Source organism: Chelonia mydas, chromosome 1 (assembly GCF_015237465.2).
Source record: "Chelonia mydas isolate rCheMyd1 chromosome 1, rCheMyd1.pri.v2, whole genome shotgun sequence".
NCBI classification, from domain to species: Eukaryota; Metazoa; Chordata; order Testudines; family Cheloniidae; genus Chelonia; species Chelonia mydas.
The window spans coordinates 248,175,351-248,198,484 of NC_057849.1; the positions used below are offsets into that span (position 1 = coordinate 248,175,351).

Consider the following 23,134-nt stretch of genomic DNA (forward strand, 5'->3'; position numbering starts at 1 on the left):
GAATTTCAATTGAACATTTGTATACGCTAATCAGTACAGTCAATTACACAATAAGTGTAGGAACTAGAATGCTATTACGCACCAAGATGTAAGCTAGAATTTTCAGAAGCCCAAACTGCTTAAGTCACTTTTGAAGAGGGACTTTGGAGCCTAAGTCACTTCGGCATTACAAAAAAATGACTGTAGATAAAATTTTCACAAAGACAAGACAAGTTTCTAAAGCAGATATGAGTTCTCCACTGCTGCAGGCGGTGGTACTGCCTTCAGAGCTGGGTGGCCAGAGAGCAGCAGCTGCCGGCCAGGTGCCCCGCTCTTAAGACAGCACCGCTGCCAGCAGCAGTGCAGAAGTAACTATGGCAATACCACACCATGTCACACTTACTTCTGCGCTGCTGCTGGTGGTGATGCTGACTTCAGAGCTGAGTGCCAGGCCAGCAACCACTGCTCTCCAGCTCTGAAGGCAGAGTGGCTTCTCACATCCCCACAACCCCGGGAATACATTCCACACCCTCCAGTTTGAGAACCTCTGCCTTAAATAAATGGAATAAAAGACTAATGCATTTATAAACATTCTTTGAAATATGTGTTTGTTTTCATATGGCTTCACAAAAAAGCAATTGCCGGTTTAAGAATGTATTTCTCAGAATTGTCTACAATTATGGTATAAGTGACTGCACTGATTTCAGTATTAATGCTTTTAATTATTACGATTATAGGAGGAAAATCTTAAAAGTTGCAATTAAAACAGAAATTAATAATGATTCCCAACCATTCTTAAATAAACATTTATGCTGTATCTCTAATTTATACTCACTCGCTAACTCTTTCCTTTATAGAACATTCCTAAAGAAAGCCTAGATATTAAAAACATTAGTATGAACTTTTGCCCCCAGCTTTCAGTATGTAATAGAATCTTTTCACTTCCAGCTCACATGTTGACAATCTGTCCTTGCCTCATTTTAGTCCAAGCATAAATAATTACCTACTTGCTTTTCTAGAGTTCTGTTAAATTCAGTTATGCAGTCATTTTTCTTTTCTATTAAGAAGTACAAAACAGGAATAAATTGCAATTACCTGTTGCATGCAGACCTTTCCCTCTTTAATGTGTTGATTAAATGCTTCCAGGTATTAGGACACATTCAATGTTGCAGATCATAATAGCAGATATTTCTTTTACAGTACAATTACAGTTATCTTGTAATACAACATGCAGGTTAGGGGATAAAACAAACAGACTATATTCTGCTAGAGGCTAAAAAGATAGAAAAATAAATTCTAATAATGTGCGTCTTACCTTATATTCATTCTTATCCTGGAGATCTGAAGTGAATAGCCTTAACTTCCTATCAGCAGCTGCAGTACAAAATCTAGAATAATCGGGGGGGAGGAGGGGGGAGGAGAAGAAGCCCTTCAATCATTTCTCACTTGCAAAATTTCCATCCCAATTTAAGTTAAAGATTCACTTCATTTTTCAGAAGGAAATTCAGATTATGCTTTTGAAAATGGAAATTCTTCTAAATATTATAATTCCCTTTTGGAAATAACAGTCTTTACAGTATTCAGTGGAATGCAGTGTATTGTAGCTGCATGTCAGGTGGCAATGGATACTTTATACTGAAAGAAAACTCCATTTTGCCCAACCAAATAAGTCACATATTGAATCAACTGTGAAATCTTTGAAATAATAAGTCAATTATAATTAGCATTTGCACCTATTGTTACCGGTGGTGATCAAATGGCTAGAGAAGTTAAAACATTTATAATAGCAATTGAAAGAGATACTAATGTAAGTTCATAAAGCAGTTTCTAGCATGCTTTAGTAGTGGTTTAAAACACAAGAATGGTATTAACACTAAACATTTTATTTTTAACAAACATCAGATTTGGCATTTGTACACTATGTTTGAAACACTGCTTGAACATTAAAAGTACTTCTAATTGTTAAACAGGTACTACTATTTAAGTGTCGGCAGTTTGTTCAGACTTAGGGCATGGCTACACTTGCGAGTTAGAGCTCATTAAAGCAGCCCCGGGTGCCCTAACTCACGATGCGTCCACACTGGCAAGGCATGAAGAGCGCCCGGACTCCGCGGCTGGAGCGCTCCTGGTAATCCACCTCGATGAAAGGCAGAACACTTGCTGCGCCCCAGCTGGAGCGCCGTGGCGCCAGCGTGGATGCCCTGGTCTGTTAATGCACTCTGATCGGCCTCCAGAAGTGTCCCGGCTGAAAGACTCCGAAGAATTAGGAAGAGGCCACGTAGCAGCAAAGAGGACATGCTGCATGAAGTAATGCAGCAGTCCCTTAATGAAAGTCAAAAAGCACAGGAGTGGTGGGATAGTGAAAGGAGGGTCTGCCAGCAGAATGCGGAACGCCAGCACCAAAGCACGGAGCAGCTGCTAAGCATTATGGAGCGCCAAGCGGACTCGATACAGGTGCTTGTAGCCATGCAGGAAGAGCACTACCGCGCCCGCCCCTCCCCTGCAGCCCTTGTCCCAAAACTCTTTCCCTTGTGCCCTCATATCACCTCCAACCCACTTTCCCCCACATCCGGGTTCTTATCACCACCAGCTGCCTCCAAAACCTGTAGCTTCACCAACCAGCCCTACAAACTACAACCTGTACCCACTGCACTCAGCCCCCATCACCATGCATTTTAGCCAGCCTGAAGTGCAGCACTCATTGCACAGCACTCCAGACAGGAAGGCAGAGTATGAGAACAGGACATACACAAATCTGTGATTGAACCGTTCCCCACCCCACCCCCTTGCCCTGTTTTCCAAGCAGTCGTGTTTCTTTTCAATAAATGAATTTTCTTTTAAATAAATGGATTTTTTGGCTTTGAAAACATTCTTTATTATTGCATTAAGTAAAAGATATCTTAGCCCAGGAAAGCAAGAGGCACTGCAAGTCAGCGTAGTAAACAGAGATTCCTACTAACATTGGAACCACTGCTCTTCACTCCCATGCAGGGCACCAAACATTACTGGTGGCTTTCAGCCTCAAATTGCTCCCTCAAGGCATCCCTAATCCTTGCAGCCCCGTGCTGGGCCCCTCTAATAGCCCTGCTCTCTGGCTGTTCAAATTCAGCCTCCAGGTGTTGAACCTCCGAGTTCCATGCATGAGTGAATCTTTCACCTTTCCCTTCACAAATGTTATCGAAGGTATAGCATGTGGATATAACCGCGGGGATGTTGTCATCGGCCAGGTCCAGCTTCCCATACAGACAGCGCCAGCGGCCCTTTAATTAGCCAAAAGCACACTCCACAGTCATTCTGCACTGACTCGGCCTGTTGTTGAACCACTTCTTGCTGCTGTCAACGCTCCCTGTGTAGGGTTTCATGAGTCACGGCATTAAAGGGTAAGCGAGTTCTCCAAGGATCACAATGGGCATTTCGACTTCCCCTACGGTGATCTTCTGGTCTGGGAAGAAAATCCCAGCTTACAGCTTCCTGAACAGGCCTGTGTTCCGAAAGATGCGTGCGTCATGCACCTTTCTGGGCCAGCCTGCATTAATGTCCATGAAATGCCCACGGTGATTCACAAGCACCTGGAGAACCATAGAGAAATACCCCTTCTGATTAATGTACTTGGAGGCTAGGTGGGCTGGTGCCAGAATTGGACTATGCATCCCATCTATCGCCCCTCCGCTGTTAGGGAAGCCCATTTGTGCAAAGCCAGCCACAATGTCATGCACATTACTCAGAGTCACAGTTCTTCTGAGCAGGATGCAATTAATGGCCCTGCAAACTTGCATCAACACGATTCCAGCGGTCGACTTTCCCACTCCAAACTGGTTAGCGACCGATCGGTAGCTGTCTGGACTAGCCAGCTTCCAGATTGCAATAGCCACCTGCTTCTCCACCGGCAGGGCAGCTCTCAATCTTGAGTCCTTACGCCTTAGGATGGGGGCGAGCTCAGCACACAGTCCCATGAAAGTGGCTTTTCTCATCCAGAAGTTCTGCAGCCACTGCTCGTCATCCCAGACTTGCATGACGATGTGATCCCACCACTCGGTGCTTGTTTCCTGAGCCCAAAAGCGGCGTTCCATGGTGAGCATGTCCGTGAACGCCATAAGCAATCTCGTGTCATATGCGTTACACGAGTCAACATCATCGTCGGACTCCTCACTGTCAATTTGTACCTTAAGGAGTAACTTGACTGCCAAACGTGACGTGCTGGCGAGACTCATCAGCATATTCCTCAGCACTTCAGGCTCCATTCCCGCAGACTGAAAGGGAAGACAGAGCGCGCAGTACAAAAAACGTTGAAAGATTGCGTCAAATGTGGACGGAAGAACAGGGATAGCTGGGATGCGAAGCGATGCATCACGGGGTGTTGGGACAGGACCCAGAATGCCCTGCATGCCCCCGCCCCCTTCCCACAGCGCCAGAATGGAAAGAGGTGTTCTGTGGGATAGCTGCCCATAATGCACTGCTCCTGCAAATGTGGCCACGCCAGTGCGCTTGCAACTTACAGTGTGAACACACTGCAATGCTTTCCCTACTGCACTCTCGGAGGGCTGGTTTAACTCACAGCACTCTACATCTGCAAGTGTAGCCATGCCCTTAATAAAAGCATAAAACCAGGTTTAATACTCTTTTACTGTAGTCCTACAGTTCTGTAGTTTCACAAATAACATCTGAATCTTGCCTGACATTGGCTTGTACCAGAGAGAGAATTTCATCCAGTCCTAATGCAGACTTGATTATTGTAGAATAGGGCATTACAAAGAGTCCTAGCAGTGTTCTTTCTAGACAGACTACAGAGAAGGTTAATTACATTTTATTTACACCCACTTTCATATTAATTATTTTCACTAATTCAAAACTGAATGGTTCTTTGAAAAAAGTAAAAATTAACTAAAGCCAAAGGGTGAAATTCTGACCCCACTGCAGTCAATGGGAGTTTTGCTATCGACTCCAGTGGGGCTAGGATTTCACTCGAAGAGTCTAACTTTACTTTTGCATTAAGGAATAAAAGGTGGACAGACAAAAGAAAAGTTGCTCTTGTACTTAAATGTTTTTAAAATACCTTATCTGGGGAGGTAAAGCATCCAGTCTGGTTTCTGGACTCCATGCTATGGCATCGACTCTGATCCCATGATGAAACGTTCTTAGTGTCTCATACTGTATTCCTTCCACTTCTGTATCCTCCTCCTAAATATATAAAACATTGTAATAAACTAAGAGAGAAAATGGTATGCTATTATTGATCCTCCAAACAAGCCCTTCAGTTCTAGATTAGTGTGAATTAAGTCTTGTGGTGACCAAAAACTACTATTTGATTGCTTTTCAATAATGTACGCTCCTCATGGGAAGGACCATGTCTTTCGATATGCTTGTACAATGACAAATCACACTTCGAGTGATTTTACAACATAAACAACAATAATAATATTCAGTAACTTGTGATAAATAAGTGAGTGGCTGGCCTCACTCCAGTTTCTAGTGAACAAGTAAGCATATCACAAAGCCAGCACCGCAATTCACAACTTAGTTAGCAGTTTCAGCAGAAAGATAAAAACTCTGAATGGGCAAAAACATTGAGACTGTAACTTTCAGAGACAGTAACTTCACAGACTTCAGGCACACTATCTGAAGGATATGGAAAAGTTTGCACTGCATCTGATCTTTGAGTACATATAGGATATTATTTTCAAGTGTTGTCCATTTAGGACCTTTGACAAGAGCTAAGAAAGAAGTCAAAGCACCATAAAGTCAATAGTATGTAGTAGGTTTTCCAAGCTAACTCGTTTCTAAGTTAATTACTGAGTGTTGTTAAATGTGTGGAGAACTGCTATCACACAGCAGATAAAACAAAGGTAAATCCTGAACTGCGTAGTAAAGTGTATCTAAGGTAACCACAGAAACTGTTAGAAATGTACTGCTGTACTGTTTCAGCTACTAGCAGAAAAAGAAAAAAATCCTATGAATATATTGTTGTTATTGCTTATGCATTAGAAGATCTAACAACATTTCCAATGTTCTACCACACACAGCAAAGTGCAAAGATTTTAGAAATTTGATTCAAGGATAAAAAGCTCTCCCATAGGTTTTCAAACACGTAAACTAAAAAGAAACCTAACACTAAGATACCGTATGCCCCTTTATAAAACAATTTGTATTACTTGATTATTTATATACTTATGGGCTCACAGAACAATATCTTAAAGTTTTATGCAGCTATTTGCCAACAGCAACTATGCAGAGATGTTCAGAGTGAGGAGAGTGAAATAAAACTGTTTCTACTTGTAAAATTCTGTATGTCAATGCAGATAAGGCAGTATAAGAATTTTAAACATGTGAGTGCCATTCATTTGATATATTTTGTGGAGTTTTGCCACATTTGGTAGAAATACTTCAACATTTTTCCCTCTTATCTGAGACCCTTTTAAAAGTAATCACTAGTTTATGACATAATTTTTATCACTGAGTCAGTTGTCTTGAAAAAAAGACACCATAAGAACTATATACCACTTATCACAAAGTTAGGTCCTCATTTTAGGCCTTTCTTAACTATTTCTTAAAAAGCCAGATATATCTAACAAGAGAAAAATCATCAAAGCAAAATATTTGTACCACACAGGACACCAGCTCATTCTTTCCTTCAAAATATTATTTTCTGAAATATTGCAGCATTTTAATATAACTTATTTAGAATCAAAAATAATTTAATTCATCTCTGACATTTTGGGAGTAACCAGAAACTTAACATGGCCATAAATCATTAATAATAGGTACCCAAAATAAAGATCAGGGCTCAGATTGCTGTTAAAGAAAAAGTTGAATAAAGTGTGATAAAACACAGCAGATACCCAATTACGCAAAGAATAGTGTGAACTTAGAATTGTATAACTTTCCAGGTAGTAATTAATATCTTCGAAGAGATGCTGCAACAGAGATTACTTTCCAAGGAAAGAATAATTGCTTCAGCGTAAATCTTATTCACTGTGAACTACGACATTATGAAACTTTGTAGTAGCAGAATGAAAACCTCACAGAGAACTATGTATAATTTCAGTTACAATGTGTTTCTGTGTGAAGCAGAGCTATTTGGGGAATAAATATTAGACCCATTATAAATAGAGTAAAAGTGTTTTTGTTCCAACGTACTATTTTATCAGTGCCTTTTAAATACCGGCACTTTATTAAATACCGGGAATTAAAAAAATCTTTGATAAAAACATATACTAACCTGAAATCTGCAAGTCCCAATAACTACATAATTATTGCCACCATATGCAATTAGGGAACCTACATCTCCACTATCAAATGGATTGAATTCCACCACATGCACATAATCCTCACAATCCACAGTGTAGGTAGCGTTTCGAGAAGAGTCTTGCTTCATCTTCAGTGGTCAAAATCAAGTTAGCACAGAGGTAACTTCTACTGTAGAACATGGAGCTATATATCAAAATAAATATATATATATTTTAAAGAACTTGCTGCCACAGCAGTATATCAAAATACATTAGTTTATCAGCAGATACAACAACAAAACAGATCAGGTTGTCTTTAGAATCAATATTTTAAAAGTTAGAATGCAGTTCTACTCTTGAAATTATTATCTAAGATGACAACTTCCAGACATGAATTCTTTTCTGACTTGTACATCGAGAGAATTGTTCATTCCCAACTGTAGGGCCACCTTTGCAACCCCACGGTCTTCAAATTCAAAGGCAATAGGGTTGCATAACTAGAACTGAAAGTAGAATGTGAAGACCAGATGTAAATGAGGGCACTTGGCCTGCAGAATCTTTATTATTGACAATGATGATAAACAGCTAAAATTTCAGTTCCCAGGCTGCCTTTGAAGGGTTGGTAGTTTGAAGGTCCCAGTATTAATTTTTTAAACTTATAAACTGGGCAAACTTGATGTGAAAATCACTCGTACACATGAGCAACTCAGACTTACTTTCTTCTGGTGTTGCCAGTAATGACTGCAGTACCAATTTAAACATATAGCTCATTTTTTGTTTAATATTACTTTTAGGGCTATCAATTAAAAACATTAATTGTGATTAATCACACTGTTAAAAAATAATAGAATACAATTTATTTAAATATTTGTGGATGTTTTCTACATTTTCAAATATACTGATTTCAATTACAACACAGAATACAAAGTATACAGTGCTCACTTAATATTTATTTTTGATTACAAGTATTTATACTGCAAAAAAACAAAGGAATAGTATTTTTCAATTCACCTAATACAAGACAAAGAAGTTTGTTTACATTTGCAGAAGGTAATGTTACCTGCTTCGTGTTTACAATGTCACCTGAAAGTGAGAACAGGTGTTCTCATGGCACTGTTGTAGCCGTCATCACAAGATATTTATGTGCCAAATGAGCTAAATATCCACATGTCCCTTCATTCTTCAACCACCATTCCAGGGGACATGCATCCATGCTGATGACGGGTTCTGCTCAATAACAATACAAAGAAGTGCGGAATGACGCATGTTCATTTTCATTATCTGAGTCAGATGCCACCCACAGAAGGTTGATTTTCTTTTTTGGTGGTTTGGGTTCTGCAGTTTCTGCATTGGAGCGTTGCTCTTTTAAGACGTCTGAAAGCAAGCTCCACACCTCGTCCCTCTCAGATTTTGGAAGGCACTTCAGAGTCTTAAACCTCGGGTTGAGTGCTGTACCTATCTCTAGAAATCTCACATTGGTACCTTCTTTGTGTTTTGTCAAATGTGCAATGAAAGTGTTCTTTAAATGAACCACATGCTGCTTCACCATCCGAGAGTGCTATAACAGGAAATATATAGTAGAATGCGGATGAAACAGAGCAGGGGACATACAATTGGTTCAGTCAGAAATTTAATTAACGCTTATTTTTTTAAATGAGCATCAACAGCATGGAAGCATGTCCTCTGGAATGGTGGCCGAAGCATGAAGGGGTATACCAATGTTTAGCATATCTGGCACGTAAATACCTGGCAATACTGGCTACAAAAGCGCCATGCAAATGTCTGTTCTCACTTTCTGGTGACACTGTAAATAAGAAGAGGGCAGCATTACCTCCTGCAAATGTAAACAAACTTGTTTGTCTTAGTGATTGGCTGAACAAGAAGTAGGACTGAGTGGACTTGGAGGCTCTGAAGTTTTACATTGTTTTGTTTTTGAGTGCAGTCATGTAACAAAAAAAAAAAAATCTACATTTGTAAGTTGCGCTTTTATGACAAAGAGATTGCACTATTGTACTTGTATGAGGTGAACTGAAAAATACTATTTCTTTTCTTTATCATTTTTATAGTACAAATATTTGTAAGCAAAAATAACACATTTGATTTCAATTACAACACAGAATACAATATATATGAAAAGGTAGAAAAAACCCCAAAATATTTAATAAATTTCAATTGGTATTCTATTAACAGTGCAATTAAAACTGTGATTAATCGTGATTAATTTTTTTGAGTTAATAGTGTAAGTTAACGGCGATTAATCGACAGCCCTAATTACTTTTGAAAATATATAGTCATTTTTTCTGGAGTCACTTTTCAGAATGGAATCAAGTTTTAACACTTTCTCCACCTCCACCCTTCAACAAGTCATCAATCAATAAAAATACTCCCTAAATATAAAGCTCTAAAACCAGATGAAACCAAAATCTCCACTGAATCTGCTGTGGAACTGGTGGTTGGAGGGAGCTCATGACAGTTTTCTTTATTCAGTCCACTGGCATTTGACAGTTAACAATGATGTGGAAGAATCCTCACATCTCCAACATATTCAGATCCCTAAGAAAAGCATGCTCATGGATGTTAGATATCTCAGAGAGCTTTTCACAGGAGTAAAGGACAAAATCTTCCCTGCCCCACTCTTGTTTAGCTCACTGTGCAGAGGAGGACTACTACCTTTTAGTGGTGCTGCTTATGTGTGGTGTTACAAGCATGTTTGGATTAAAGATACTACAGAAATGCAAAATAAATGTCAGAAAACAGAATAGTAAGGCCTGTTCTACACTATGAAGTGAGATTGATGCAAGTCGCCTTGCATCAGCGTATTTGTGCGTGTGTCTGGTGGATGTAAGCACCTTGTTATATTGATACAGACACTGAGTCAGTCGGCCTATTGAGCTCCCCTCTGTTATCCCCCTGGAAAAAGGCAAATGTCGAGGCCTATGCTTTTCACAGCTTAGATTCCTCTTCTTATACTGAAAAGCATGATTGATGACATCATATCTACATTTGATACTAAAAGAAACCATTTTCCCCATAAAGATTTGTAGAAGGCCTATCAAAGTGCTGAACGTAAGCAAAAACAAGCATCTAGTAACTTACGAGCACCAACAAACTGATAAGGAAAGAAGATTGCAAGCAAAAAAGTCACCCATTGGGAGAAATAGCTATGAATATTTTTTGGCTCAGTTTCCTTGGTCACCTCCATGCTAGTTTCCTCATCTATAAGGATAACAAATGTTGAGTGGGAACTAGCAGCAGGAGGAACGTTACCAGTGTTGCTAACTCTTGTGATTTTATGACAAATCTTGCCCTATTTGGTATTCTTCTCAAGGTCCCAGCTCCTGGAGTCAAACAAAAAAGCTTGGATTCTCATCTAAAGCAAGTTTCTCTGGTTGCAGGAAAAGCCCTTGAAAACCACGAGCCAAACACATCCGAGAGACTCAAAACCCACAGGGCGAATTTAAAGACACCCCTCCTCCCAAAAAGAAAAGGAGGACTTGTGGCACCTTAGAGACTAACCAATTTATTTGAGCATAAGCTTTCGTGAGCTACAGCTCACTTCATCGGATGCATCACAAATCTACTGACGATCTGGGGCCTGACTCACGCCTTGTGAAGGGTGGGGGCTGGCAGCAGGGCATTACTTCGCTCTCTGAGAGAGCCCTGGGCACACGGGACAACGCAGCACCCGGGGTGCAGCTGGGAAAGGGACGAAGCGTGGAGGCGACACAGGGCGAGGGAAGCACGGAGCGGAGATTGGGCCGCGGGCGGGCGGCGGGGGGGGGGGGGGGGGGAAGGGGGGGGGGGGGGCAGAGCACAAGGCCAAGGGCTGCAGCCCAGAGCGCCCCAGACAGGGCAGGTTCTACGGGGCCCCTTGTCCCACGGCCCTGACGGGAGCTGAGGCCTGGACCGACTCCAGGGGGTGATCGCTGGCTGCACCGAGCGGCGCACACTCACTCACTCACTCATTCACACGCACGCACGCGCGGCGCCGCCGCCACCACCACTACCTACGTACATCTACGCCTCCCTGGCGGCCTCTCTCCCGCGAAGAGTTTGTACGAGTTCGTGTGCACTTCCGGCCTCAGCGCCTTGTGTTTCCGGGTCAGAGGCTACTCACTCTTTGATTGGGCAGCTGCGGGGGATTTAAATGTAAACCGCCGGCGGCGGGGTGCGAGCTAGTGGGTAACTAGGCAACCGACTGCTTCTCCCTTCGCTCGGGGCCGTCCGAACCGCCTCAACTGCGCAAGGTAACTCTTCCCTCCCGCGGAGAGAGGGACCGCGGGTGGCGGATACAGTCTGGGAACTGGGGGGGTGTCGCTGGGGCTGGAGTCTCCCCTGGCCTGGTCCTCGGCGATGCCCCCTACCCTGGCCCGCCAGCAGCCATGTCCCCGCCGGACTCGGGCAAGGGGAGGCGGCTGTGGCCCCTGCGCTTGGGCGGGGCCGGGCTGTGCTCGAGCTGCCCCCAGAAGGGCCAGTCCCTGCGGCTGACTCGGGCAGAGTCTCTGCGCGGCCTCTTGCTTCGAGGGGTTCGTGCGGGCCTAGCAGCCGCCTGGCTGGCCGGGGCTAACTCGCCTCGCGGGCTGTGACAGGGCCATGCCGAGCCAAGCGTCCCTCTAAATGGCGTGGGACCACCGGTGACTTCCCCGCCCTCCTGGGGCTGTGTCCGCTTTTAGCAACGTCCTAACCCTGTCTCCTCCGCAGGGCTGGATTTCCAATTAGGCACAGTAGGCACGTGCCTAGGAGTGCCTAAAAGTTAAAAATGGGTTAAAAGTTTCAATTTTTATGGACAACAGGAAGGTGCAGCCTTGTCTGGAATACCGTGGGCAGAACTGGTCCCACTGTCTCAAAAAAAAGATATTGTCACATTAGAGGAGCGTTCAGAGAAGGGTGATGAGAATGATTAAGCGCCTGGAAACATATTCATGAAGGTTTCAGAGTAACAGCCGTGTTAGTCTGTATTCGCAAAAAGAAAAGGAGTACTTATGGCACCTTAGACAGTATGCATCCGATGAAGTGAGCTGTAGCTCACGAAAGCTTATGCTCAAATAAATTGGTTAGTCTCTAAGGTGCCACAAGTCCTCCTTTTCTTTTTATATTCATGAAGACAGAGTGAAAGGATTGGGATTGCCTGCTTTAGGAGATGAATAAGAGGGGACATGATAAAAGCATATAAAAATGAATGGTATAGGGAGCTTCTGTTTTCCCTGCCCCATAATACAAGAAAAGGGGGACATTCAATAAAATTAAAAAGTGGCCAATTCAAAACTGAGAAAAGGAAATAGTTTCACACAATGCTTGTTTAAACGGTAGAACACATTGCCACTGGAAGTCAATGAGGCCAAGAATTTAGCAAGCTTCAGAAAGAGTTTGGCTATTTATATGGATAACAAGAATAATGGAGTTAGCATTAAACCCATGTTTCAAGGTTTAAGCTGATTGCTAGTTATTTGAGATCATGATGAGACCTAATGTGGGGTGCATTTCTGCTTATTGTAGAGTTCTTACACCTTTCTGAAGCATTTGGTGCTGGCTGCATTAGATGCTGAATTATATATACTTGATCAGACCTGAAGTCTGGCAGTTCCTATGATGATTTTTTACAGGCAGAACTAGAGGTGGTGATGGATGATGCAAGTGCCTTGCCACCAGAAGTGTTTCTCTTCTGGGGGATGGAAGAAGAGAGGAAATACAGCTTAGTCTGCCACAATGAATGGCTACCCTTATAGCAAAAAGAAAAGGAGTACTCGTGGCACCTTAGAGTAACAAATTTATTTGAGCATAAGCTTTCGTGAGCTACAGCTCACTTCATGCTGTAGCTCATGAAAATTTATGCTCAAATAAATTTGTTAGCCTCTAAGGTGCCACGAGTACTCCTTTTCTTTTTGCGAATACAGACTAACATGGCTGCTACTCTGAAACCTACCCTTATAGCAGAGGTTTTCAAACTGTGGGGACCTCTCCCCAGTGGTGCAGAGGAACATTCCGGGGGGCGGGGAGACGGGACACAGACGAGTGGTGATGCCAGGCAGCCTTGGCTTCAGCCTGGCCTGATGGGGTTCGGGGAGGGAGTGCGCCACCTCCACCCTGGCTCACCTCTTTTTGTCTGGGTTGACGAGGGTGCAACCAAAAATTTTAACTCAAAGGAGTTTGAAAACCTCTGCCTTAGAATCTTTTTGCATAAATGGTGTATTTTAATTTCTTTATGGGGAGGGGGAACTATGTAGAGACAAGTCAGAGGAAGAAATCATAGCAATTGCATTGGGTTAAGGAGAATGGCGAGAGATTGATAAATGTGGGGTGCCTTGCCCCCAAAGTGTTACTTAGAAAATTATGGTTTTAACACTGCATTTATATTTATGGACTTAATTCTCTCTCTCTGTGCTCCACTTCAGGAGTATGGCTACCTTTCAGCAAAAGATCTTAAATATGCTCAAGTGTTTTAGAAGACAATGGTGCTTATTTTCAGACTCAGAAAGGACTACTGTTTGTGGTGCAGACTGCATGATGATGGCTTTACAGCTATCAATGGCTGAAGTCAATAAACAGGTTAGTGCTCTGTCAATGGAAGTTGTTGGGTGATCCGTACTTATGAAAACCAGGCTGCTATATTTAGGCATTAATAATATTTAGGAGCCTTAACTTTAGGCACACATTTTAAAATATTGGACTTTGACTTTTGTATACCTAATTTCTCAACTTCAATATTATAATAATTTTTCTGAGGTTTGCATTTTTCATATACCTTCTCAATTTCTCCCTTTTCCTTCCATGTTCCTTCTGGCCACTGGGGGGTAGATTCACAAAGGAGCTCGGTTGTGGTAACATTCAGGTGCCTAGAAAATCACTGGGATTCCCATAGCTTGAGTTTGGTGCCACTGTACAATGAATGTACAATGGAGATAGAGGCTACTCAGAATGGGAGTCACAAAAACCAGGATGCTAGGGGCTCATTGCCTGAGGTGCCAAGCTGAGCAATGTGTGCGAAGTCTGCTTTGTAGATACTTGGGGTAAACCCTTTCCTGGTGTTAGGTGCCTGTGACACTGCACCACATATTCATCACAGTGATGATATATGATATGACATAATTCATTTTATGCAAGATAAGTAGTGTGAGATGTCATTGGAAGGGTTATGATTTACTGAATATGATTATCCTATTTGTGTGCATGTATAGTCAATCTTCCTAACTTCAGATACAAAAATGATACATTTGTATTACAAATGTGTTTATGCCTGGGGAACACCCACTAGGCAAAAGGCTCAGTCTAGGTGGATGGCTGTGAAGGGCCCATTCAGGTTACTGAGCCATTAGGAAAAAACAATAGGTCTTAGAAGAAGCTTATCTCCCACCAGGGTGGGGGTAGGGGAGACTTCCTGAGGATGCTACAAACAGCCGCTGACTCATGGCTGCTGTGACACTACAGGGACATGTGATCAGGTCACCTGGTGCTGGACTCTATCTTGGGATATCAGTGTTTTTTCCACTGACTGGCATGGGAACCAAGCTTTGAAACAAAGGGTTCCTGCCATATGAAAAGGCTATTTAAGGCAGAAGAAGTGACATCATCATGGTTCTTCAATGGCTCCCCACCCAAAGAGACTCTTGGAAACACCTGAGGAACAAAGACTGAACTGGCAGAAATGCTGGACCCAGGCTAAAGGGATTTTTAGCCTGTGAATGGAACACCTGGGGATTCCAAGCTGTAAACCAGTGCAGCTTGCCTGTTAAGAATCTGCAGCCTGCTTCTTCTGCAGTTTCCATGATATGCTATGCATCCGATGAAGTGAGCTGTAGCTCACGAAAGCTCATGCTCAAATAAACTGGTTAGTCTCTAAGGTGCCACAAGTCCTCCTTTTCTTTTTGCAGCCTGCTTGTATCCTTGTTTAGGGTGAGGATTTGCTATTCGTATCCAATATACTACACAGATTAAGCTTAGTTTGTGTGTTTTGTATATATGCTGGGTAATCTTCTTGCTATCCAATATAAATCACTTAAAAGATTATTAATTACAAAAGGATAGATTTTATGTTTTAATCCAAACCAGGTGATTTGATTTGATTAAGGTGTCTGGGGAAAATCTCAGCTTGGTTACCACAAGTGTGCCTGGCCTTCTTCACATTGAGGGAGAGGTGGACTGGGATTAAACCCATAAAGTGGTCAGATTTGACAAGGGAAGGCTGGTACTACTCTGGGGTCCTAGGTTGGGAGTTAATCTGCATGTAACTGCAGCTGGGTGTGTCCCTACCTGTGTGACTGCTGGTGAAAGTGCAAGCTTGGAGGGCTTTGCAACTTGTCACAGCAGCACCGTGTGAGAGGGAGCCCAGGCTGGTGAGGCAGAGGGCTCAGTGGTACACCAGTTCCAGATGGCACCCCAGGAACCTGTCACAGTGCCTATACTGTTTTAGCAAGAATCTGGAGTGGGGAGGAAAGAAGGAGCAGGAGGACCTCCCTCATAACTTTTAGCCCATGGTTAGGGGGCTCACCTCAGATATGGAAGACCCCTAGTTCACATCCCCCTCCTCTGTGGATTAATAACGAAAGAATCATGGGGGGGGGGGGAGCGAGAAGAGGGGGTGAGAGAGAGAGAGGAGGAAGAAGAAACAACACATAAGCATGAGTGACTCTGTAGCTGGGTGGTTAGAGCACTCACCTAGGAGGTGGGAGACCCAGGATCCAATCCCCCTACTCTAATGACTTTTTAAAAAATTATTTATCCAAACTGGAACAACTTCAACTGGGAAGACTGAGGGAGTCTTGCATCAGAATATCCTGTAGCAACCCAATGGTTAGGGTACTTTACCTCAGAGGTGGCTGATCACTGTACATAACCCCTATCACTTCAGGCGTGGGGATGGGACGGGATTTGACCTAGGATACGGGAGACCCCCTACTTGAATACTTAATTGCTGGTCTAAAAGTTATAAGGGAAGTCCTCTTCCTCCTTTCTCCTCTCCAACCGAACCCCATGCTTTGTGTGAATTCACCTATAGGGGCTTGATCTGATTGGTGAGTTCTGAATATACTTCCTGGATTGGGCCCCACAGGAGTGTTAGGTGGAAGAAAATCTACCTGTCTTCCCCCAGGTCATATACTGGGTCATGCCTATACTACAAAATTACGTTGACTTAAGTTAGGTCAATCTATAGCCACTGCAGTAATGAAATAGTCTCTTTGTGCCCACATTTATGCTTCTTCTGTTGGTGGTGTGCGCCTCACCAGGAGTACTTGCACCAATTTAAATGGGGCATTGTGGGGGCACTGACAGCTGGAGCCCTGCCGCCCAGGGGTAGCAGGATTCATGCTGTCAAAGGCAGCAACAGGTGATTTAAGCAATGTAGTGTTTACACAGACACTGTGTTGACCCTACTACATCAACCTAAGCGCTATCGCGGAGGTGGAGTTATTAAGTCAGTGTAGTGGGCAACTTAGAACGATGGGAGCAACATGATCGTGTAGACACTTAGAGTTAGGTCGACGTAAGCTGTCTTGTGTCAACCTAACTCTGTAGTGTAGATCAGGCCTTACTCTGGGGCTTACGTGTCGGGATGCCAAAAGGGAGGCTGCAGTGCACATGTACCAGTTAACTGTCTTTTTGTGCCTTATGCACTGGGAGAAGACTGAGTGGTTTTTTCTTGTTGTCCTCTTCTTCTGTTCCTCTTCCATCACTTCTCCTAATGAAGCCCCAGATTTGGACCTCACTGGAGAGGTCAGAACATTGTTACTGCTGTGGCCAGGACAGTACCCTGAATGATGGCATACTGGCTTAGCCCACTGTAGGTCAATCTGACCAGCGTGTGTCACTGATACAGCAGTCTCCTCACTGAAGGGTGTCTATTGGCTGAGGTGAATGATCAGTCTATCCACTATTGCCTGTCTTTTTGATTGTTTACTGCCTAGCTAAGTGATATTAGTGTGGGTGATCTGGTGTGCCCTCACTCATGCTCAGGAAGTAAATTCTGTTGCATTATACTCACTCACTTCAGAGAGATTGTATAAGCTCAATCCCCATTAAGGAACTTGGCGAGCTGTACTTTGTCTTGTTTGGGGTTTCATCTTTTTTTTTTTTTTTCTTTTCTTTTAAATATCTCCATGAGGGCCAAAACACAAAGTGTGACCCCATAACATGTAATTAACAGATGTTTGTATTTTATTGGTACATAACTTAATTACTTAGTGTGGCATGAACTATATTGAGCACAAATAAATACTAAAAAGCAGTGTTTTAATGAAGCTCAAAGATCATGCATTGTGACAGTTTGGGGAACATGTCTGTGTCTAAATATGAATTCCTCTGTTTTTTAGCATTTAATTGTAACCTTCAGAGTGGATTTAACTTCCATTTTTGTAGCAGAAAACAGGCAATGTCTGGGAAACTGAACCATGGCCATCAACAAGTCATCAACATTGATTAGCTCTACCCCAGAGTTAGAGGCAGATCTCTTGACTTCTAATAATTCTTTGTCAGCAATCCCATACAGGGTTGCAGGAAGGAAAATCCCAGCAGAAGGACAGGACCAAAGAAAAATTGTTGCTGTTTCTAAAAATGATATGCTCTTTAAGCAAGGGGAGCTATGTCATTGCCAGAACCAGAAATCTCCGCAGAAAGAATGGTGGCAGGAGGGACCTGTCCCCCCTTAAGGACTTGAACCAAACCCAGAGACTCACAACAGGGGTGAAACTAGTCTAATGGGGACAGTATTCAGAAGCTTGTTTTGCACAGCTCTAACTCTTGTGCTCTCTGGGTAAAGTGCAAATGTGTGTGTTTGCAAAGCCTCAAAGGAACGTGTATTTCTTGCTTTAATGTCACATGGTCCCCAGAAAGTTAAACTATAATCCATATTTCAGAGTAACAGCCGTGTTAGTCTGTATTCGCAAAAAGAAAAGGAGTACTTAGGGCACCTTAGAGACTAACCAATTTATTTGAGTGTCTGTGGGGGTAAACTGAGAGAATGCATAAACTACTGGGTTGGTTTGGGAAACTCAGAATGGGCCTGAGGGAAGAGAGAAGTTGGGATTTTGCAGTCTTCCTGCCAAGGAGGGGTGCCGGGCAGTGAATCTGCATCTCAGTGGTATGCCTGAGAGGCCCAAGTTAAACACCGATCTCGGCTGCTGCTCAGACAAGGTTATCTTGAAACTCTGGGGGATCCAAAGGTTGGATCCAATACAGCAGAATGGTGACCATCTACTAGAAGGACTTTGCCAGGGACAGGGCTATAACATGCATCTCTTTCCATCTTTAAACAACTTTTACAATAATAGCAGTTGCCTTGCTAACTAATTAGCCCTAGAAAGAACCTGCAGTACCTGTGAAGTCTCTTTATAAAAATAAACCCTCTAAAACCTGAAAAATTAAGATTTAATCCTAGAATGAGCACAGCCTCTAATAAAAGTCCAAAGAGAGTATGTGTGATATAACATACTAGTAAAAAGTGCAACTGAAGTGCTTTTAAAATGTGTAACCCTTGTATTTCACAAGCATAAAACAAGGAAAGCAATCTTCCTGATGTCTATCACAGAATGAAGGCACTGAACTTTTTGAACTTCCTTCAGATATTAGCCAGCTGGCATGTGCTCCTAGCAAAACATTTTCTGATTTTTAAAACCACAGCCTCTCTCAATCAGTTGTATGAATAATAGAATATACTGTCATGGTGGGCACCTGATCATGGAAATGGATATCTGAAGTGCATTTTTATTTGGATTTAAAATGTTTTTACAACACCAATATAAACACTGCTAATCTCTGCAAGTTCTTGATCTTGTGAGAAGGTTTTGGCTGAGTTATACTGAAGTCTTATTTTAACTAGTTACATTTGAAGGCATTTATTTCAAAACAAAGAGAAAACACTTTGTCTACTGCTGTTTTTAATTGGGTAAAGGTTTCATAGTGACTAGCCTTATGAAGGGGTTTACATGGAAAATTTGAAATAGGAATATTAGAAAATATATGTATAATCTTTCATATAAGATGCCTTATTTACTAATCTGCAGAACAATGTTCATGTCAGTAGTACTGAAATGTCCTAATCAATACAGTATATTAAAAACAAGGAAAATTAACTTCTATTATTAGTAGGTCAGAGGTTTAAAGCCAATCCTGGCTGGTAGCAATTGATAATGTTAATATATGACTGCCATTTAAAGGTTTAGTAGCCTGTTAAAATGAGTAAGATATTGTTCAAAGAAGGTGGTCCAGTAGGAGCCATACTGTGGGCTTGTCTAAACTACAAAATTAAGTTGACTTTATCTAATTCAACCTCGAGGCCCCAGAATTATTGAAGTCAATTGTGCGTGGCCACACCATGCTCATTGTCTCAATGGAGTGCATCCTAACTAGCAGCGCCTGTATCGATGCACAAAGCCACGCATTGTGGGTAGCTATCCCAAAGTGCGACTTGCTGTGGTATATTTTGGGAAGTTTGTGCAATGCCTCCTGGAACCAAAACATTGTCGCAGGAGAGAATGGGAACATTGCGTCAGCATCCCATGATGCACTGCGCTCCTTCCCTCCTATCAACAGCAAACAACCCAGTGGTTTTTGCACCTTTTAAAACTGCCACGCGTACACCATAACCCCAGAAGCATGGAGCCTACTGAGTTGTGCACTCTTGCTATGAGCATCTCAAACACCTCGCGCCTTCTCCTGCAGTATTTCCAGAGCTGAAGTAGGGTCTGCTGCACGGAACATAGTGATGTCCTGCAAGTAGCCCATCTGCAAGCCATTGGAAAAAAACAATTCACAGTTGCTGTTGGCAGTCACAGAACAGCTGCACTCTGAGTGCCGTTTCTGGTCCCGCAAAACAAGCACTGACCGCTGGGACCGCATCGTTTTGCAGATATGGGATGACGAGCAGTGGTCGCAGAACTTTCAAATGCAGAAGGCCACCTTCCAGGAACTTTGTACAGAGCTTTCCCCTGCCCTGCAGTTCAGCAACACAAAAATGAGAGCTGCTCTGGCAGTGGAGAAGTGAGTGGCGATCGCTATTTGGAAGCTTGCAACCCCAGACAGATACAGGTCAATGGGGAATCAATTTGGAGTAGGTAAATAAACTATGGGAGCTGCTGGGCACCAAGTGTGCAGGGCCATTAATTGACTTCTGCTATGAAGGGTAGTGAGTCTAGGAAATGTGCAGGACATAAGGGATGGTTTTGCCACGAGGGGATTCCCTAATTGCGGTGGTGCGATAGATGGCATGCATATCCCCAGCTTGGCACCAGACCATCTTTCCAAAGAGTACATAAACCAAAAGGGATACTTTTTCAATGGTGTTGCAAGTGCTGGTGGATCACGAGGCATTTCACCAACATCAACATAGGATGGTTGGGAAAGGTGCATGACACATGTATCTTTAGTAACTCGGGTCTGTTCAAAAAGCTGCAATCTTGGACTTTTTTTCCAGACCACAAAATTAACATTGACGACATTGAGATGCTTATAGTTATCCTGGGGGACCCAGCCTACCCCTTCCTCCCATGGCTCACAAAGCCATACACCAGCCCTCTGGACAGCAGTAAGGAACGGTTCAACTATAGGCTTGGCAAGTGCAGAATGGTTGTTGAATGTGCCTTTGGTCATTTGAAAGGGCACTGGAGAAATCTACTAACAAGGTTGAACCTTAGTGAGGAGAACATACCCATGGTTATAGGATATTACGTTGTGTGCTCTATAATATCTGTGGGGGAGGGGGAAAATTTTCCACAGGGATGGGCAGTTGAGACAGATTGCATAGCAGCCATTTTTGAGTAGTCAGACACCAGGGCAATAAGTGCACAGCAAGGGGAACTGCATATCTGCGAGGCTTTGAAAAGCTGTTTCAGTAATGAGTCTCAGTAATGTGAGCTGCTTGTGTGTATTGTGCTTTCCCAAACCTTCACCTGGCTTGTATTACTGTCCTTGTAAAGCCAACCACCTGCCCAAGCCCACTGCTTCTACTCAATAAAGAACATTTATTTCTCGAATCCATTTACTTTATTTAACAAACATAAGTAAAGAGAGAGAACAGAAAGAAAAGCTAACCTTGGGGAAAAGGGGTTGTACAGTTGGGACAGGAGAAATATTTTCAGCTGTGTAACATAACACTGCATTCCAGACCATCAAATATCTGTGAACGGGCACCTTCTGTTCCTTGTACCTTCCCATCCCTGAGTTAAGTGAAAGGGATAATAGACTTTTTGCCCACGTCTCATGGAACACTTGGGGGAGGGTGATTCTGCACTAGGCACTGCTGTCTGCCTGTCCACCAGGGTCTGCAGAGGGACTCTACCCTCCTGCTTCTGTTCCTGCAGATGCCTTAACATGTCTGCTTGGTCCCACATAATCCGAAGCATCTCATCCTGCGCCGCATGCTCTCGCTCATTGGAAGCTTTCCTACTCTCCATGTCTAACTTCTCGGACAGTGAAATCTTCCACCCTCTTAATTCTGTCAGCTGTCCTGGAAGCATTCACTATCTCGATGAACATGTCATCCTGTGTTTTTTCTCCTTCTAATCACTGAAAATCTGGTGCTGACATGCCGAAGGACACATTTCCAGCTGTCAGTCAGGGGAAAAAATAAAGGAGCCATTGCACATGAATAAAATGTTTCCCTAGCAAGGCTGTTTTTAAAAAAAAAAACAAAACAAAAAAACCCCCACCCATATTATACTAGGTGCAAGTCATAACATAATCAGAATCTGTAACTGTTCACTGTGTGCCACCCCTGGGTCATGGGTGACTGCACTATCAATGAAGTTTATGGCAGGCTCATGTTGGGAGTACAGGTAGCTAGTTGAACAATAGCCCTTCCCCATAGCACCACAGGAAGCTGTTTACAGATTGGGCGGAGGGGAACAATTTCACTCCTAAATTGCAGAATCTCTCATGGGGCCTCAGTCCTCTATCAGCCACTTTAAACTACTTGCCGACCCATGCCGAGCACAGTAAAGGCACATTAGTGGCTGCGTGATTTGGTGATCTGGGGGGGGGGGGTTACATGCCCTTTTTTCAGCCATGTAAAAGTACTTTTAATGAGAACTTTCCCTGTTTCCCCTAGGCAACCCTATATGATATCAGTCTCCTGAGGGTAACAGAGGTGGAAAGGAAGGAGATGTGGCAAGTGTCTGGGTATAGACCCGGTCCTTATGCTGTGTACTGCAATGATGCCAGCAGAATTAATTCAGGAGTTGCACGGGAAAGTGGCCTACCGTGGTGAAAGAAATAAGACTGCCCTGTCCGGAAACCTTCTGCAAAGGATTGCAGAGTACCTCCATGAAAGTTTCCTAGAGATATCCACGTAGGATTCCTGGGCTATCCCAGTCCACATAAATAGTCTTTTCTGGGGGCTACCCTTGATGTAATTGGAGCGGCCTCTTGTAAGCAGAGAATCACAACATCTTGCTTGTTCTTCAGTGGTATTGCATGTTTACTGTGAATGTGTGTGCCCACTAAAGTTTAACTGGACTTCCCTTGTAATTGTATATTCACCAGAGGTGCCTTCCCAGGCATCCTGGTTGGCCTGCGACCCACCGGGCTCCAGGGGAAAAATATTTCCTGGCTCTCAAGGAAAATGGATCCACTGCTCACCTGTCTCCCGTTCTTCTCCTCCTCCTCCTCTTTCTCATCCACCATATCCTCCTCCTTGTTGTCCCTAGACTCTCACACCTGTGATGTGTCCACGTTGCTTGTGGGGGTGCTGGTTGGGTCACCCTCAAGATTTACATGCAGCTTGTTGTAGAACCAGCGTGTTTGTGGGGTTCAGCACAAGAACGACTGTTCACCTCCCTTGCCTTCTGATACGTTTGAAGTTTTTTATTTTCACACGGCACTGCTGTGTCCCCCTCATGTAGCCCTTCTCCCCCATTCCATGAGTGATCTTTGCATAGATGTCAGTGTTTCTTCTGCTGGATCAGAGCTCTGGCTGCACAGACTCTTCTCCCCACACAGCGATGAGA

At 43.2% G+C, this 23,134-nt stretch overlaps 2 protein-coding genes across 13 annotated transcripts in view; one reads left to right on the top strand and one right to left on the bottom strand.

Moving 5' to 3' along the window:
* Window positions 1-11,330, bottom strand: part of NUP37 (nucleoporin 37) — a 33,032-nt gene extending 21,702 nt beyond the window's left edge. The window contains exons 1-5 of one of the 4 annotated variants that reach the window (XM_043541903.1): window positions 11,218-11,272; window positions 9,735-9,755; window positions 7,196-7,407; window positions 5,033-5,157; window positions 1,295-1,367 (exon numbers count right to left, since the gene is read on the bottom strand). In XM_043541903.1, coding sequence (XP_043397838.1) covers window positions 1,295-1,367; window positions 5,033-5,157; window positions 7,196-7,351 — 354 coding nt within the window. In that variant the 5' untranslated portion in view covers window positions 7,352-7,407; window positions 9,735-9,755; window positions 11,218-11,272. Of the gene's footprint in view, window positions 1-1,294; window positions 1,368-5,032; window positions 5,158-7,195; window positions 9,756-11,217 lie in introns of all 4 variants that reach the window. The other 3 variants (XM_027834482.3, XM_043541904.1, XM_043541905.1) reach the window with 3 other exon arrangements.
* Window positions 11,181-23,134, top strand: part of LOC102932484 (PARP1 binding protein) — a 93,563-nt gene continuing 81,609 nt past the window's right edge. For 3 of the 9 annotated variants that reach the window (XR_006289190.1, XM_037879618.2, XM_037879646.2), the window contains exons 1-2: window positions 11,297-11,449; window positions 13,595-13,748. Coding sequence is in view for 8 of the 9 variants with exons in the window: in XM_037879618.2 (XP_037735546.1) it covers window positions 13,599-13,748 (150 nt within the window). In the remaining variant the exon portion in view is untranslated. Of the gene's footprint in view, window positions 11,450-13,594; window positions 13,749-23,134 lie in introns of all 9 variants that reach the window. The other 6 variants (XM_037879623.2, XM_037879632.2, XM_043541874.1 and 3 more) reach the window with 6 other exon arrangements.